General features: G+C 36.7%; 1 protein-coding gene across 1 annotated transcript in view; it reads right to left on the minus strand.

Moving 5' to 3' along the window:
* LOC140140627 (protein quaking-B-like) overlaps window positions 1–18,962 on the minus strand; it is a 187,224-nt gene that overhangs the window by 48,519 nt on the left and 119,743 nt on the right. Inside the window, 2 exon segments of the mRNA XM_072162385.1 lie at window positions 16,640–16,783; window positions 18,785–18,901. Of these exon segments, the coding sequence (XP_072018486.1) occupies window positions 16,640–16,783; window positions 18,785–18,901 (261 nt within the window).

An 18,962-nucleotide genomic window follows, 5' to 3' on the forward strand; every position in this document is an offset into this window, starting at 1 on the left:
CGACCAAACTTGTCACTACCTTTTCTTTATCGTAATTAACAGCCTATCAGCGATTCCTCAAATTTAGACCTCCATCACCTGTGTAGCTCATTTGCATATCAACTCACAACCCTCAGAATACCCCTAGGTGTATGAATCATGGGTAAAGTGATGATTGGATCTTGAAATAACTCAATCCACCATGACAAAGTTCTTATTGACAATAGGTTTCTACACACATGGAATGAACTTTGTATGTGTTTGGGTACAAAAACTCATTCTCTACAACTTGAGGTTAAATTTAGAGCTATGATTGTTAAATGGAGTAGTGAACCATGCTGTTGGGATGAGGCTATGGCTCACAGTGCAAAGATTTATGAGACAAGTTGTGGCAGTGACTCCTCAGAAATGGAAAACTCAATCATGATAATGTAAACATTTGCGCAAAAAATACAATTTCAGAGCTAATAATTCATTCTGCGATTCAATTCATCCAGTTCTATTCATGATAATATGCAATTTTTATTATGCTTGCTGGCAGTGAATTTTCCCTTAGCGCTCAAAATTGAAGATGTGAAGATAAGCACAAGGCTACACAAAATTGAAGGCAATTATTAGTTTTATATTGCAAGATTGACGACACTGACAACGCAAGCAGAACGATTCTCATTCGAAATCGACTTTTCCTTATAATATTTGGAAATGCTTAATTAAAATTAATCTTGCTTTCTGTATTGAGTACAAAACTAATACCTTAAAAACATATTTACATAGTCAAATTTTTTGGTATCCCAAGACGGAATGTAAAATTTGGATCCAATCAAAGATTAAACCAAACTTCACATTTTTGTGTCGTTGCCATGGTAATCCTTCATTTCCGTAGCAACTTGGTGGATAAACACATCATACAACCTCCTCATCTTTCAATAAATTTTGTGATCCATGTGTCTCAGGAGAGACGCATTGTGTATAGACAATTTGTTTTGCAACGACATCAAAATGTTTGATATCGACTACAACTTATGATTCTTCATTTAGTTACTGGAAAAGATGTGTGCTAAACCATTAAAAGAGCTAACATAATACAATCAGGGACACAATAACACTACGATCTAAAATGGTATAATTTTCAATAGGACAGTTAATCAAAGCTCACATCACAGATCCTGCTCAAATTGAATCACAGATTTGATTTAATCAACTTGTGGGTGACAAAGTTCATTCGTACGCATGTTTGCAAACACATCACGGAACTGAGTCCTCTCAGATGAGCATGTCGATGATCCTGATGTAGTTTATTAAGCTTTCTCACTGTCCCACCTGAATAGATCAGCACACCCTGACAAGGTTGAATTCTTTCTTTTGCCTCAATTAGCTGACCCAAAAATAATAAGGAAATACAGTATATGACGATTTGGTCTGGTCATGTAAGCAATATGGGAACAAAACTGGGCTAACACAGTGTTTGAATCTTTCTTGCTGTTGGCCCTGAAATTACATGTAGGCTATTGGTAAACTACAGCAAGGCTGAATTCTTTCTTTTACTTTAATATGCCTCAATTAGCTGACCCCAAAATAATAAGGAAATACATAATTATGACGATTTGTTCTGGTCATGTAAGCAAGATGGGAACAAAACATCCGCATATATAACTGGGCTAATAAGGGTAATCATCTGAAAAATAAAATAACAAGAAACCGGTTGATCCCAAACAAAATGGAAGGAAGCCTTGAGCAAGAAGTCAATTCCATGGAACTCACCCAAAAATAATGCAACATTTTATTATAGAGGAAGCCCCGTCAGATCAGTTCTTCTGGGGTAAACCAACCCTGCCTGGTTATCAAAATAATCAATGACAAGATTATCTCTGAATTTGACAGGTGCTAATTGATGCAATAACATTAAAACATCAATTAGCACATGTCAAATTCATAGATAACCTTTTCACTGATTAATATGATAACCAGGCAGGTTTGGTTCACCCCAGAAGAACTGCTCTAGCAGCGCTTCCCCTTAAAGTCCAACTTGTGGATTTATGATATTTCCCTGCTATCATCACAAGTCTGATCCCATAGTTTTAGCACCCAACTTTGAGATCAGCCAATGTCTGACACCTGTTGACTGCGGCATATGGCCGTCTGTCTTGTCTGTACCACTCATTGGAATCCAAAATCATCGGGACTGCTGCTGAAATCCATCAAGTTTGTGTTTTAAAATGCATGATGCGCATTCTATTATTCATTTTGACTCATTTCAGGCCAGGGTGTACAAGTGTATCTGGGACCTGATCACCAGAAACAAAATAGTCTGCAACACATCCAAGTACTATCCAAACTGAGTACTGACAAACTATGGCTTCACATATCTACGCATGTATAATGTAGCAGGGATACTGCACGTTTGACAAGAAGCCTGAAAAACCTGAAAAACGGTGTGAAAATGACCAGAATGGCCCTACGGGCTGAAAATTCAAGAAATCGTGGCAGGACAACAAAAAGCCTGAATTCAGGCGAAAGCCTGAAAAGTTACATCCCTGATGTTCAGTAACACTGTGATCTGGTTTCAATTGTAATACTGCCAACTCCATTGTAATAAAAGAAATTGACTTTTTTTTCCAAAGGCCAATAATCACCAATAATAATATCAGTACACTATAATTATTATGATAATAGAAAGAATGCCGCAGTTGATGTTGACTTTTTCATGCATGCCTGAAAATTTCTGTCATTCTACTACAAAGAACTTGACCTTTTTTGAGCTTGTTTGAAAAGCAAAGTTAAGATTTTATCATACAATTTTTTCGGGTTAAAGTTATTTGCTAATCGGGTGCCACTGTAAAGGTATTTGTTAATGTAATCATAAAGCAATTTGCTTTTCCAATGATCTGCATTCAACTTCTATTTAATTAACTTAACTGGTATATTCTGTTCTCCAATTCTTTCCCTCTGACATTTGTGTTTGAAGGTAAATGGCTTCAGCTTGGTAGCTTGCCGACATTCATTACCCCAATTACAGGATGGTCAATAAGGTTTCTACTCTTTAAGTGACTGTCACAACAAATTGTTGTGTTGTGTGGTTGATGAGAGTTTAAAGTAATAGTAATTTTGTATATGACATTTTTACTTTAAAACATCCTTAATTTTGTTGACACAAGTTTCTGAAGTTTACAGTTTACATCTCAAACTTTGCCTCAAATTGAGACAACGCTTCATACGACTGCTTCCACTGTTGGTCACTCCCAAAGAGCACTGGATAATGCAAATTTATAATCAATGTAGGTAATGACCTTATAAGTTTAACCCCAAGAGCTGTTTAACCCCATGAGAACTACCTGCCCATTGGCCAAAATGAATATTGTGCCTAATTTTGAACCAATCAAGGAGGGTATTAATAAGATCATCTGCAAATGCAAGCTTGACCATAAATTGTAGCCTAGTCATAATTGGCGATTGAAATGAGCATTTCAAGTTATCAACCAATCAGAAATGCTGTTAGATGACCAGTGTCGAAGGGGTTAATGCAAAAAGAAAGCGCAAAAGCTTTATTTCCAGCTAACTACTAATAGTTGCTGTGTACTAAGCAGGGAGTTCCCTTCAGAACCAACCACTTCCCGACCAAACCTAGCTTTTGACTTCACGCTATGTAATAATGCCATCGTCATATAGAGATAACTCCAACCCTGGCTGGCTGGCCAGAGTTGTTATTTTGATAAGAGGGTGGAGGCTGATTTCACTGAGTTTCGAAAATTAGTCATTGGAGAGCTGTGTTCGGTTTCTTACATGAACATCCACAATAATATTGTCAAGAAGAGATACACTAGGACCTCAAACAACCTCATCTAGCAGACCTTAGTTCTTTAACCCAATATACTTGCACATATATAGTATGAACTCTGAAAATGATGGGTACTAAAACTCATACTTCACAACTTGAGGTCAACTTATGAGCTTATGCTAAGTGAATTTAGGTCATTTAACTTTGCCACCGTCTATGAGCGTATATTGAATCATAGTGATATGAGAAGCCACTTAAATTAGCAGTGGGAAACACGGTAGATTTCCGTGCGTTTAATGTTGTACCAGTGTTTACAAGATACACTTTGGAATTAGACATTTTGGAAACGACTGTGACGATTTCAAGAAATGAATATGATTTGCGCCTGAGGGGGAATGCGGACTCTTCTATTTGCCCTATCTTCAATTAGCTTTGCATAGCTTAGTTTTGTCAGTTCATGTTCGTGTAAAAAAATGCCAGTCGATTGATGCACTTCAACTTGGTATTAATGAGGAACTTGACATTTAAAGAGATACACTACTACAAAACGGTATTTTTCATGGAGAATTGCTTTCTACAATTCTGCAAATGCCAATTATCTACAAATCGAGGGAATTGCCATAAAAAGCCTTGTCAGTAATAGCTGCCCTGTAGACAATTTAACAATTGCTGCATTCTATATTGCACACAATCTACAAATATGACAGCTGGCAGCTATTACAGCTGGCAGCTATTACAGCTATTTCATAAAGTCCTATCTGCAATAGCTGCCCTATTGATATTGGACAATTTATGCATTCTATATAGTACACAATCTCAAAATATTGCACCTGGCAGCCATAACAGATACGGCATTCTTGCCATAAACCCTCAAACTGTTCTATGTAACTTTGTCACACAGAAAGCGAGGTTTCAAAGCTATTATTGCTAGATGGTTCACAATCCCAGTGAGAATTTAAATTGTTTGTATTCAACAATACCATTTGATTACTACGTATCTGCTGTTGTTACGCATCTCTAAATCTAACTTCAGCAAACATTGCCTTATAAAAAGTGTTCCAGTATAAATCCCTGATCTCCAATCTTTGTTTGACTTTATACAACATGCTCCAACACATTAAATAATAAATGCAAATTATGTAGTAAAAACTATTTAAAACAATTGTAACAAATCTGAAGCATTTTGTGAAATTCTCACACTGCAAACAAATTTTTTGCCTATTTTGGGTAATGGGATATTTTGGCGGTGTTTATTTTTCACAATGTTAACTACTGTAAAACCACTTAATTTCGCTAGGGATTTAATTTCGCTAATTTCACTAGAAGCCTTAATTTGTGAAATTAAATACCCCAAAAATTGAACAGTTTTACATTGAATTATCACATAAACTGCTGGATTAGCTTAACAGAAATTAAATACCCAAAATAATGGTGGTCATTGGCAATTAGCGAAATTAAGTACTAGCGAAATTAAATAGCTTTACAGTATCCTTTAAAACAGTTTGTGCTTTTAAACACCTGCATTAAAGCATAATGGGTCAAAACTCAAAATATTTGCTGGTTGTAAATTTGTGAATCTGTAATAAACTCTGAAAAATGTGAAAAGCTCACGAAAATATACCACTACCCGCTGTCATACAGTTGTTCAATTATCAGAAAGGAAAGAACATTTTCTGTTCACATTGTTTCTAGTTAACTGAAATATCAGAGTGACAGAGTGTAATTTCATATTTCTTGGCAGTTTACACCGGGAGTTTACACCCCTTAGGCAATTAAAACAAATCATAAAAGAATATATAATGGTGCTCCGTGCAACCAAACGGAACACTGAAATCTAAACAGGTGTACGTACACAAGGTGCGATACGCTTACATGACAAGGGCGTCTCGTACATTTAAAAAAAAGGCCACTTTCTCTGGGTGAATTCCCAATTCGCTTGTGTCAAAAATCTAATCAGCTGTGAAAGTCAAAGGCGACCAAAGAATTGGGTTTAGGTATGAATAGGGAAGGCCAAGGGCATGTCAGTCTTTTGAAAATGCAGATTTTTTTCTCATACAGAATAGTTTTGTTAGTTTGCAAGCAGGTCCTATTATTAGCTGTTATTGCAAAAAATTGCTAATTCACGAAAAGTCAAGCATTTGAGTATTCTTTTCATTTCATCCACCTACGAGGTCTTATATTTGTTAAGTAGTTACCAAACTACTTTCTCAAGGAATAACATACATTTTTTAGTTGTTTAATTTTCAAGCTATAAAATTGTTTAAAAAAAAGTGAAAATTATAATCATGTAAAAATTCTTTCCTGTACAGTTTCAGTAATATCCATGACAGTTTGTTGGGAGTTGCTATTATGTTAAGGGCCACACATTTTTATTTCTTGTAGAATATTGTGTTTTAAACCACTATTTTAAACATAAAACGTCTATTTTTCTGGTCTAGCCTTTGACAGGAATTGAGCTTCCAATCCTACTAGTGTTTCACAACACATAAATAACACCATGGTACATGCATTGATATGATATCACAAATCTGCACACAGGAAATACACAAATTCTGGCTCACTGGATGACTAAACTAGTATCAAACCTTAAAAATGACACAGTCTTATCCATATGTACATTGTTCAAAACTGAACGACGTTGAATATTTTGTGAAACTCTTATCAAAATGTACCTGTTTGCATGCTAACAATGAACATGAAAAAGCATTACAGATTCTAGCCTGTTCAGAACCGATCGAACTAAAACAGCCAAGCTAAGGCGATTACACTAGGATCCACAACATGCTCATCTATCAAGGCACAGTTCTTTAACCCCAATACATTTGCACATCCATTGAATAACCTTTGAACATTTGGGTACAAAATCTCATACTCTTGAAACTTGAAGTCAAATTTTGCACTCTGGTTGTTATTGAACTCTGCCATTGGGATGAGGCTCTTGTGGTCCATAGTATTACAAAACATATTTTGGATCTAAAGCATACATGCAGTAACATTATGCACATGTGTTGTAATCATCTCCTATCGAATAAAATGGGTCACTATAGTATTTTAAACTCAAAATTTCATTATCGTGTACACATCGCGATCTAATGTATCTTTCTAACTACATTCTACGATGATTCCCTTTAAATTAATTTCCAGTTGATAATATAAACAGGAAAGTTTTGATTCACATAAAAATTTCTTGACACATATAAGTGGATCTTTTCAAATTAACAACGAAAATTGCCGTCAAAATCAGTCAGTGAATGATTTAATGAAATTAATATTGAACTAGGTCATACGGAGCATCTCAAACTAGTTACAAAATGCTGACAACAACGGGGGTGTAGACAGACACAATAAATGTGCTATTCCAAATAAAATCCATACACCCCCTGTGGAAGACATGTCCTTAATCTCCAACACAAGGGGTGTAGACATCAAATGGAGTCAGCCATTCAGGTAACCCCGTTTGAAATTCACACTCCCTAAGGTCTTGTCTTCCATAGGGGGTGTACGGATTTCAACTGGAATTACCCAATTCATAAACAGGTAGCTAATTGGGGCAAACCGATTACGAGGAGCGTTCAAATATGGCAGAATGTCTATTCAATTTCTTCACCAGCATGACACATCTAGCCCGTCTTTATGTTTCCTTGTACGAGGGAGATTTGTACTCTGTATCTATGCATCAAATACACCACTTGACTTAAATATCCCAACAGTTGTCAGCTACTTAAGCTTTTAACATGTCTACTTCTAATTTCCAATTTCATAATCATTTCTAGACTTGATTTTGTTTTTAATGTAACGATTAAACTATTATTGTTAAAATAGATATAATTTTAACATAGTGGGGTGGGAGCAGCCTGATTCTTAGCAAACTACTGTGTTATACTATCACTAGGATCCACAACATGCTCATCTATCAGGGCACAGTTCTTTAACCCCAATACATATGTATATCCAATGAATGACCTCTGAAAATTTGGGTACAAAAACTCATACTCTGCAACTTGAGGTCAAATTTTGCACTATGATTATGTAATTGAGGTTATTGGACTGTGCCATTGGGATGAGGCTCTTGTGGTCCATAGTGTATTCTCAAGAAAACCCCCATCTGCAATAGCTGCCAGGTGTCATATGTGTACAATATAGAATGCAGAATCATCAAATGTCTATAGAGCAGCTTTTGTTTGCACCAAACCGCTCCTCTTATTCCAAAATATGTAATTTCAATAAATTACTTTTCTACCAGATAACACACACCCGTATTGTTTTAACTCTCTCCGCGTGGGAATCGACTGAAACTGCAGACGACAAGTTTCAATCAAAATTCAAAAATGTCAGAATTGCACATTTTCATGACCATATTTGGAATCAGCATGAAAAATGCATTAAAATGAGTACAAACAAGCTTGAATTTGTTCAGAATTACTTGACATAGCTCTCGATATTTTGAGAAAATATCTCAAAACTTGTTACGTTCAAGCCTATGGCTAGCACGCAGAGCATTAATTTGCCCAGGTACAAGTCAAACATTTGACACTGAAAAAGCTACATTCAATAAAAAAAGAGTCACATTACTAGCAAATGAAACAGAAAACTCTTGTCACATAACATCAATCATAGAAAACATCAAATCCTAGAAGGATTATACCTTCAAGACATTACCACTAAGAGAAGTCACCATGGCAACAAAACAATAACTGAAATCATTTCATAAAATCAAGCGCTAAAATTGGCTGTATTCTTTTGAAGCAAAAAACCCCAATATTCAATACTGGAGAATTTACACAATTGCCGGCATAAAATGCAATCAGTGCTACTGCTCACCGTAAAAGAAATCTATTTTTTACAAAACAACCGCTTTGAGGAACAGGTTTTCATCGTAAGAGTGTAATAATCCACTAATCTAGAAAATGAGCGCTAAACATTACACGGAGCGTGCATGATGCATCATTGCCACAACAAAATGATTTACAGACTTTGAGCTAAGTCGCAGGGATAACGCTACAGTTTGGCAAATTAAGAAATCACTATAGAAATCTATACATTCTTGTGAAGAGTTAGTTTCTGCTCAATCACACACAAAGATGCTTTGCTGATGATATCACACTCAGCCTCTCGGGGCATCTATAGTTTGCAAAAGCAATTTCTATCAAGATCACTAGCTCCTCTATTCACAGCGTATCGATTCAGCGAGACAAAATTGTGACATTAACTCCGTTTATGTGCAGTTATTTATTTGTTTCTATAGGCCTAAATGGAAACATTGCCATCAACAATGACCTAATAAAGATTGTTGCTATGTCATCAACTCAGGAAATATAAATAACACAATATCATTGATTGCAGGAAAACAGCCTTTTATCGCTACAAAATCTCTTTACGAGTATAGTGACAACATACTTTAGCCTAAATTTGCGGATTAAAAGTGTCATAGTTCTTCCCCGATGTGTTATTTTGCAGGTCCAATTCCAATGATATCGCAATTTTTAGGGTTCCTGTTGGACTGAACTGAATTACTAGGTTCAGCTTACATATTGAATGTTTTATGCACAGAGTGTACTGTAGTTTGGTTTAGATTAGTTCTACATAGATGGTAGGACATTTCATTTGAAAATAGTAGATCTTTCCTGTCATTGGATGTAGGTCTATATAGGAAGCATATCTGCATCTAGTTATTCATCCAGTATCCCTACCCTAAACCCAAACCCTAACTTTAACCCTAAACCATATACCCTTAAACCGTATCCCAGACCAAGCACTATTATATAGTGTGTCTCATCTCAAGTTGAAAGTAATGCCAAGTTGGATTTCGCAGTGGCAGATTCAAATCAGTGCATTCATGCAGTTAGCGTTACCAGCGTCCAAACAAATCGCCCTTCTATACATGTGTATACCCCACGCGTTTAGGTTAGCATGTACATGCAGGAATCTGTCATGCTACGAAATCCAACATGGCGTCACTCTGGATTCGGACGAGATGGACTATAGCTAAGAGATGTCTCACACCCTACGAGCCCTGAGCCTGTTCTACCCTGATTGTGCACACGATTGTGAACCAACTGATGGAAGGACAAAATGGTACTGGGATGAGACAATACACCGTCAAGAACTTTTTCATACATAGGATAATAGTATTAATACCAACCTTCGCATACGATAACTTCACGGTGCAGTACGCATACGCTCGCACCATCAAGCAATTCCCATCAGGGCAAGGCTCACAGTAATGCGTGCTGGATGCTCAAAGTATGCCAATTTTTGAAACAGAAAATTTGCGCTCTTTACTTTACCACTCTCCCAACTGCCAAGAACAAGTGTTTTGTGATGAAGGCTAGGGAAGTCACACAGGCTATCACAAATTAGCACATATAAGCCTAAAGTCCTATACACTAGTATATCAGCATCCTCATCTGTCAGTACAAAGTTCTTTAATCCCAATGTGTTTGTACATGGACAGAATGACCTTTGGAGGTATTGGGTACAAAAACTTGAGGTCAAAATTTGAGCTTTGCTTGTTTAATGGGGGCCATTGAACTACGCATTTGTGGATGAGATTAGTATGGATCATTACAGCCAATACACAGGATATGTTGGTAATGTACTGACGAAAAACATCCAAATCTTACTTTCCCCCCTTCGTTGTTGTCGTTGATATTTTCTTGAGCGAAATGTCCTGAGACTCAGCGGTGTGAGATGCATTGTTTGGTTGTGTTTCACAGCAGAAAAACAACATGCCTACCCATAATGCAATGCATTGGGGAATTGTGCTTTTAAATAAATCACACTTAAAACCATGCTGTACTTGTTCATTATACATTATAGACAAGCTGTTACGCAGTGGAAGGGTGCACCCCCCCTCCCCCAAATGTTTTGCAAAGATCAGGTTTTTATGTTTTTTTGGTCAAAAAGGTCACAATTTTGGAAAGGTCCACTCTTCACAAAAATCAGCCCCCAAAAAAAAGTCCACTTGTTCAAACTCCGCCCCAGAAAACTACTGCGTAAGAGACGAGACTTTTCATTAAGCATCAATGAAGTCCATTATGCATCAACCCTCAAAGCACTCAAGTCTTAGTTTTTCAACATTTAATGTCATGTGTGGTTAAAGGAATCTGGGAGAAGGAATGTTGGGCCAGTTTAAAGAGACAAAAGAATAATGCATTATGGGAAGACCTGCTCCAGTGCTGTGGTTGTGTTTCAAATAAATACACATGTTTATTATAAATGTTTAAGGATGCAGTGTCAACCGATTACTAATTTTGCGGCGTTTCCTGAATGTGTCAAACGTAGAAATGACAATCTGCTAACTAAATGAGTGACAAGCTTAGACAGAAAAAAGTAAAGTAGTAAAAATGATAACGTGTTTCACTAGCTCAGCTTTTTTACTGCGTTGCATAGAGGCAGAACTGTGTAGACTCATTAATCATGATTTAGTGTCTATAGAATTGTTACTATCCTTGCTACGTGCACAATATAATGTTCCCTGGCAGATTTTTGGCCACATTTCTTCAACTTTATCCTGTGATCTGTGTGGGATTAGCATGTGACAGGCCCGTGCGACTAATTCCACTCTTATTTTTCTGCTGACATGCCTGGCAAAGTGCCATTTGAAAACTGCAAACTTGAATCATAAAGTCTGGCCACACACTTACTTGATTTGACCTAATCCTTGTATTTGAATCTGACAGAAATCACAATTCGCTACTAATGTCGGTCGCATACGCAGAATGAGTTAAATGACCTTTTCAAGAAAATTACAAGCAAGAATAAAAAGTGTATTTCTCTGACGGCATAAAAACAGCTTTCCTCTACAGTTGACCTCAATTAGCTACATTTCTGATAAGCATTTTGACAACATAAAGTTGACAAGCTCTCTCATGCGGAAATCTTTCTCTCAAAATCCGTCTCTAAAATAGCTAAGTGTAAAATGCAGAAATATTTTAAATCTTTAATCGTCAACTGACTCACGGCCGCAAGACAAACATGCTCTATATAGTCGACGTGATCAACACTTGTCAGGGTAATCTGAAACGCCGTTTGTTGAAATCGAGAGCAAGAGTTCCTGTGTGATTCCACAAATGAGGAGAGTTGAAGAGTTCCTTCTCGGGCTTCCACGGAAATAAATTATGACCTTAACTTCTTCCCCCCTTTACCGCTATGCTTTAAAATCAGATTAACAGAACATCTAGGAAATGGGGATAAAAAAGATGAACTGATGACAAATATTATGAAGCAAGCTTGTCTCATCTCCGATGCCTTAGTTCAATATTCACTCAATACTCATGGCACAAGATTTGACCTCAAGTTGTGGAGTGTATGAGTTTTTGTACCTAACACATCCAAAGGTCGTTCTATGAAAGAGCAAGTGTATTGGGGTCATAGAATTGTGCCCTGATATATGAGAATATGTGGGATGATAATACCATGGTTGTACAGGGGAGGAATTTGCATTCAAATTAGAAGTTCAAGACATTTCTGAAATGAATAATAAAGCGAAGAGGCAAAAAAAAAAAAGCTCTTCTTATAGGAGTATAAAAAAAAGCTGAATAGTATAAAGGATGAACAGCTCCAAAAGGCCTCAGGGACTTGATTAAAATTGCTCTCTAAGTTCAAGGAGCCTACCCTAATGAATTGCAAGTAGGTCCTGTTTTCGGCCGAACATTAAACAAATTATTTTGATTGAATTCCGCCACCGAATGTGCTCTCTCTCACCGTAAATAGCGATGAAAAGAATTTGTATGCATGAGCCCTATTTCACACAAACAAGCAAGCGAGCAGAGCCGAGTCTCGTCCCTGGATAATGAGTATGTACAGAAATTTGCGCAGATGATTATCAGAACAGAGAATATTATTACACTCCTTCGCTTAGTTTGTATTCTGTGCTAATTTCGCTACAAAAGATTGTCATCATAGTTTCAATAAGCCTCAACCTTCCAGTCACAGTCCGCACACAACACCACATCCTATGCCGTCTTCTCCCCAATTCCAACTTGCGTTCTCATAGCTAGAAATCAAATCTCCAACTTGGAAAAGTTTCTTATTGATTGTGTAAACAGAGACTTTGGGATTGAGATTGAGATTGCAACATACTGTACACTGATCGCAATCAATTGTAGCAAAATACAGAGCTGAATACTGAGTTGATTGAATGAACATAATATTCTCTTGCTCTCAGATCGTAATCTTCCATTTTAATATTACAGCGCTTAATGCTCCACTCCAGAGCAATTTTCTCCCAACATTGGTTGTAATAAAACGTCAAAATGAGTCTGAAATCTTGCAAAGGGGTTTGGTCTTGTCATGTAACAAGTACGGAAACCATGCTGGGCAGCTATCCTGTCCAGTCCACTAATTAAATTTGGGCAATATCCTCTGATTGAACCCCTTTTGCACTTGCCATGCCTCTCAAATGTCATTATCACACATATACATAATAGACCCGGCTAACCGATTGGGAATGCATCAAAAAGCACTACATAATCTGCAGTTTTCGCAATGGAATTATATGTTAAGATTTGTTTCAGGGTTCAGTATCGTATGCGACAAAAATAATGTTGGTACTAGACCGCTTGGGACCAATGATTTGCCACAATGCTAATGTCGCAAAACAAATGTCAGACCGACTTTTGCCAATTTATAGAAATGATCAAAAAAATGGTGGTAAGGCGACAGGGGGAAAAACGTTCTACACATGGATAGACCAGGGTTGGTTGCAATTTTTCATTTGTTCTGAGAAAAGTTCAATGTCCCTTTAAAATAAAAAGTCAAAGAATGCTTGAAAAATCTGTATAAAAAAAATTGCAAGCATATTTTGAAATTTTTCACAAAATAATTTACCATTTTTACTTGCATAGAGCTAGGAAACACACCACTAAAATGCAAAATCTGGGCCAGTCAGACCAGTAAAACAGGTTTTTTGTTGTTGTTGCCTAAGTGGAATGCTTGCTGCAAGTCAACTCCTACGGTATTGAAAATCCCTCATACATATATATTTTTGCACTGATTGAATCTATAGATATCAAAAGATTATTAAATATAACTAAATTAACTTTCATAATATTTGATTATATAATGTTTATCAAGGCCTTCTGGGAGACCAGTACCTTTGTACTGAAGGAATTACCAGAATAAATAAGGAATAAATAAATACAATATGGTTGTAAACATCTAAGGTGGTACAAATACTCGAAGTAGTGCCAATTATTGACATGTCTTTTGAATTCATTCTTGTAGATGCACTCAAAAGAACCGTTTTGCTGATGAAAAAAAAAGCGGAAATGCGAGTATCCATCCACACAGAAGATATTCTAATCCAATTGGATACAAAGCATGGAGACAACATGTAAGCATCTCAAATCAAATTACGCACTATATGCGGTTTCTATCTTCTTGCTGTATTCAAGCTCCATGTTTCGCATGGAAAGTCCTTTCAATAACATCCGCAATTAGCTTCCCCTCTATGTTCGGTATGTTCGCTGGAAAATGGCTGTTAGCGATTTCCTTGCACTGGGCTGTTCCAATTGAATCCATCCATCCCTTTATGACCATGACCTTAATCTCCCACACAGTGTGAATTTCAAAATGGGGTTACTAAATATTTAAAATTTACACCCCTATGTAGGAGAGTAATAAGGTAATGTCTTCCACAGGGGTGAATGGATTTTAACTAGAACAGCTTAATGATTTAACATACGGGAGTATAAGAATAACGACGAGGAATATACACTAAACGCTGTAACCAATACGGGGGAGATATATTGACCGATGTGTTATTGTAAAGAAAACGGGAGAAAGTCATTTAGTGATGTTATAATCCAATTCAAGCTTATCGAGAGGAAGATAAATCAAGTGGCTCACAGCATTACTTGGCTTGTTTTATTAGCAAGTGTGAGAGAATGCCGTGCCAGGCAATTACGATTTCACAGCTTCTACCAGACTGTATGTTTGTTTCTCTTCAATAACATCTCGCATTGAGTCATTTCAAAAATCCACATAAATTAAGACAGATATACTAGCAAGACAGTTTTACCATCGCTTCAAACTAAAGCTACGAGCATTGGGCTATTCCTGTTGAAATCCATACACCCCGATGAAACAGGGAGTGTAGATTTCAAATGGAGTCACCCATTCAGGTAGCCCCATGTGAAATTCACACTCCCTGTGTGGGATATTTAAGGTTATATTTTCCATATGGATGTGTGGAAGATGGAAGGTCATGTCTTTAACAGGGGTGTGTGTACTTCAACTGGAATAGCTGATTACCCATCCTCGTCTGAATACAGGATTACTTCACTGTAAAAACATTTGCTATGGACCAAAATGATCTTATCTCCGATGGCATAGTTTAATAACCTCCATTAATCAACCAAAACACAAAATCTGACCTCATGTTATTGAGTATGATTTTTTGTATCCAAATTTTCAAAGGTCATTCTATCAGCGTACACACATATTGAAGGTTAAAGAACTGTGTCCTGTAGATGAGCATGTCGAGATCCGACTCGTTATCACATAACAATATTGATGGCTATGGCTATTGGTGTACAGCGAAGACTCACCCGGGACTGGTTTTGTCATTAAGTACAGATTTGGTTCAGTAGCATAAAAGGAAACTCATTCGATTCAGTATACGTTTTCACTAAGCCAACGTGAGGCAAGAATGATAGCGCCAGTGGGAGAGTGTCCTTGGGATGGCTTTAACGACTAATTAGTCTTGTCACATCCTAAATGATATTTCTCAATATTAAAAGAAGATAACAAAATCCATACATTATTGTTCATCCTTGCTTGTCACTGCGTCACTGGATCAATGCGAGAAAGCCCTATTGTAATAGCTGCCATGTAGACATTTCACAATATCTGCATTCTACATTGTATGTATCAAACCATATATCACACCTGGCAGCTATTGCAGATATGGGTTTCTTGCACCATACCCTTCTATATCTTTTACATTGATACAGTACTATTGGAGTTCAACGATTTCTACGCATGGTCCCTTTTATCAAATTCCATCATCATTTTGTAATTTCAACGTCTGTGGTTTCTATATTCCATGATATTACGCATCAAATAAAATACAATGCGCCCGAAGCAAAACATCTATATTAATGTCCTTGCTTTCTTTGTATCTATTGAATGTCCATTGAAGGCCACTGCTGAATAAACCAGTGTAAAAATTGTTTTAATGTCTCCATTAACAGTCTTTATCATTAGAAGGCTCAGGTGGTTAGATTCCGTGGCTAAGTGTCAATGCTATCAAATCCACTGACAATTAATTTTAAACACATCTCGTCTTGCCAATCGGAAATTGGACTCGATACATTATTTGCATATGTATGTGTCCCATATGGAGGCATCATACCTGAAATTAATGTTTGTTCTATTTTTAAAATAATATCAAGTTGAGACCAATTTGGACACTTGTGTTCAAACAATACACATCTACCAACATTTGTCCGATTGTATCACAAATTATAGATGTGTCTGTAGCATATATTGGTATCAACTCTGACATATTCTAAAACAAGAAGCACAGCTTGTCTCCTCTCCGTGGAATACCATAGCAACTCCTGATGTAGCTCTTTTACTGCACTCAACTCACAATGTACCTCTGTAGTACCTATGGCATGGCATATCTTTATGAGGACCCATGAAGTACCTCAGGTATCAATGAAATAATACTGCTATGAAGTACAATATTAAGTTCCTTTTCTTCCTGTTGTAGGTTACTAGTAGGTGACCATTAACAGTACTCTACATCTGGTAATTAGTGAATACAGGTATCGAGTACACAAGGAGTACTTTCATTTAGGGGTACCTCAAGAGGAGACTAGCTGTGGTAATAAGGCATTGCCATGGACGTTAGCCAGGCAAGATGTATGTACTTACCGTGGGTACTAGTAATTTCTTAATTTCTTCTACTGCTCTTGCAATTTTTGCTTTTGCCCTGTCTGTTGAATCTTCCACTGTGATTAGGACATGTAATTCCTCATTGAGGTGCTCCCAGTTGGGTTTACCTCTGTTTTGTTCCTCCTGGGAAGAAAAAAGAAAAGAAGATATTCATGATGATTAAAAGAGTTTTTGATTTATCAATACCAACTGAAGAAACTTCTTTTTTCTTGCTGACAGTTCTGACTTTTTCGAAGCTTGTTGTTGTTGTGATGATCAAACAGTTGATGAGTAGCGGGAAGTTTGCCATGATATTAGTCTTGCTAGCAGTCTCCAACAGTGGATCATAAACATGACTTAGATTGTAGATCCCCTTGTCTCTGTTCATGATGATGTTGGGTCATTACAACAACAGCAAGCTTCACTGAAGAAACTGTCAGCATGAAAATAAGTTTCTTCAATTAGTTTTGACAAATTTTAATTAAAATTACCAAACCTGATTTAAAGCATGTTTGAAGATATGCATGATAACACTTACTTACATGGTGCATGATAAATTATTTTGAAAGCCACTTTACTTAACTTTCTTCAGAGACATGAACAACTTAATATCCCATACCCCAGTGTCTTTTTTAAAGGTAGTTCTTGTTAAGGAGCAACTTGTTTTAAAAATATTGCTTTCGCAATTTAACCAACAGAGTTGAACAGCTTTTTTTTTTGTTTTGTTTAAAATGATGAACACGAACGGGCATGGCCCATTACCAAATTGCAATATAAGAAAGTGCAACCTGAAGGTGTGCTTCACTAAACTGTCAAGGTGTTCAAACAACTCGATCAGGTTTGTTATCCTAAATATTTGTCAGATTTGTTCCATTGCCGTGGTCACAACTGCATAAAATTTTATAATCCTGGATTACGATAAAATTTAAAACTCTGTTCAACCTCTTACAAACCCACGCCAAGCTAGATTGTTTCTTTTACATAATTCATGGTCTTTTAAACTGCCTTGGATTTGTAAAATAAAACCATGTATTCATTTCAGTAAGATATGATAGATTATCGTATTGTTTTAACCGGATACACCTGATTATCCAATTAATCCCGGATTTATAGCGTTGGAGGTAAAATCTGTTCTCCCAAAACCCACACAATATCACAATAATGTCATGCACTGAACTTCATTCAACACAGAGTATAAAGCGTAATGATTGTACTATTTAAGTGAAAATCTTGCATAATCAGTTTTTTTGCGCTTTTGTCATTTTTTGCTAACTGTTTAATTTGATTTTAACTTTGCAATTCTATCCTTCATGTATTGACCTATACAGATATGCCATAGCTGCTTGGAACTGCGTAAGCGCAAAAAAAATAAATGTAGCAAAATTGTCCAAATCCACTTTCACAGAACAGGCACAGCAACAACATCAATTACGATGTCTTCAATCCCAGCAAATCCAAAAACTACTCTAGCCGCGGTCACTGACTTCTCAATATTTTCAGGTGGCAGAAACTATAACCTGTACAGTGGAAACCATAGATGCTTCACAGTGTGCAGGATACAGTCAAGATTTCCTTTCTAAAATTGGATACTAAGCAATTGTCAGGCTTCTTTTAAATATCTATTAAATTTGCTGGACTGAACTACAAATCGAGATGTTTACAAAATAAAATATAGGCCATTTTTTTCTGCAACATGTAGTGAGCATAACACGGTTTTCTTAGTCTCATCTTATGACTAGTACGATTTCAGATTGAAACTATACTGTGTCTTGTCTCAAGTTGATAATGCTGGAAGTGCATTTAATCACCATGTACATGTACCTGTGCGATTAGGTTAGCGCATTACACTATTCAAAACTGCCACTGCGAAATCCGCACATGGTGTTACTCTCAACTTGAGACAAGACAGTGTAGTAAATGAATACTCCAGTCTGATCCATCCATCAATATATTGCAGTCACGTGAAGCTTGCTGAAAATTAAGGGTTAGTGCTGTAGAGCAAGAAGATCCCATCTGCAAAAGCTGCCAGGTGTCGTTTTTATAAATGTGTACAATATAGAATGCAGAAATTGCCAAATATCTACATGGCAGCTATTGCAGATAGGACTTCTTCATCTTGCAGTAAGGTGAATCTTCATCTTTTACCTTCATTTTGTCTCTCATTGATCCTTTTCCTCGCACCATAATTTTGCAGCCTGTGTCTTTTTCCAACTGTTTTGCTGTCATACCCCTGGGCCCCAGTATTCTTCCTACAAAGTTGAACTGTAATGACAAAAAGAAGAAAACAATTTTCGTTAGAACATCAATGCATTTAGGATTTTGG

Source organism: Amphiura filiformis, chromosome 19, assembly GCF_039555335.1.
Source record: "Amphiura filiformis chromosome 19, Afil_fr2py, whole genome shotgun sequence".
NCBI lineage: Eukaryota > Metazoa > Echinodermata > Ophiuroidea > Amphilepidida > Amphiuridae > Amphiura > Amphiura filiformis.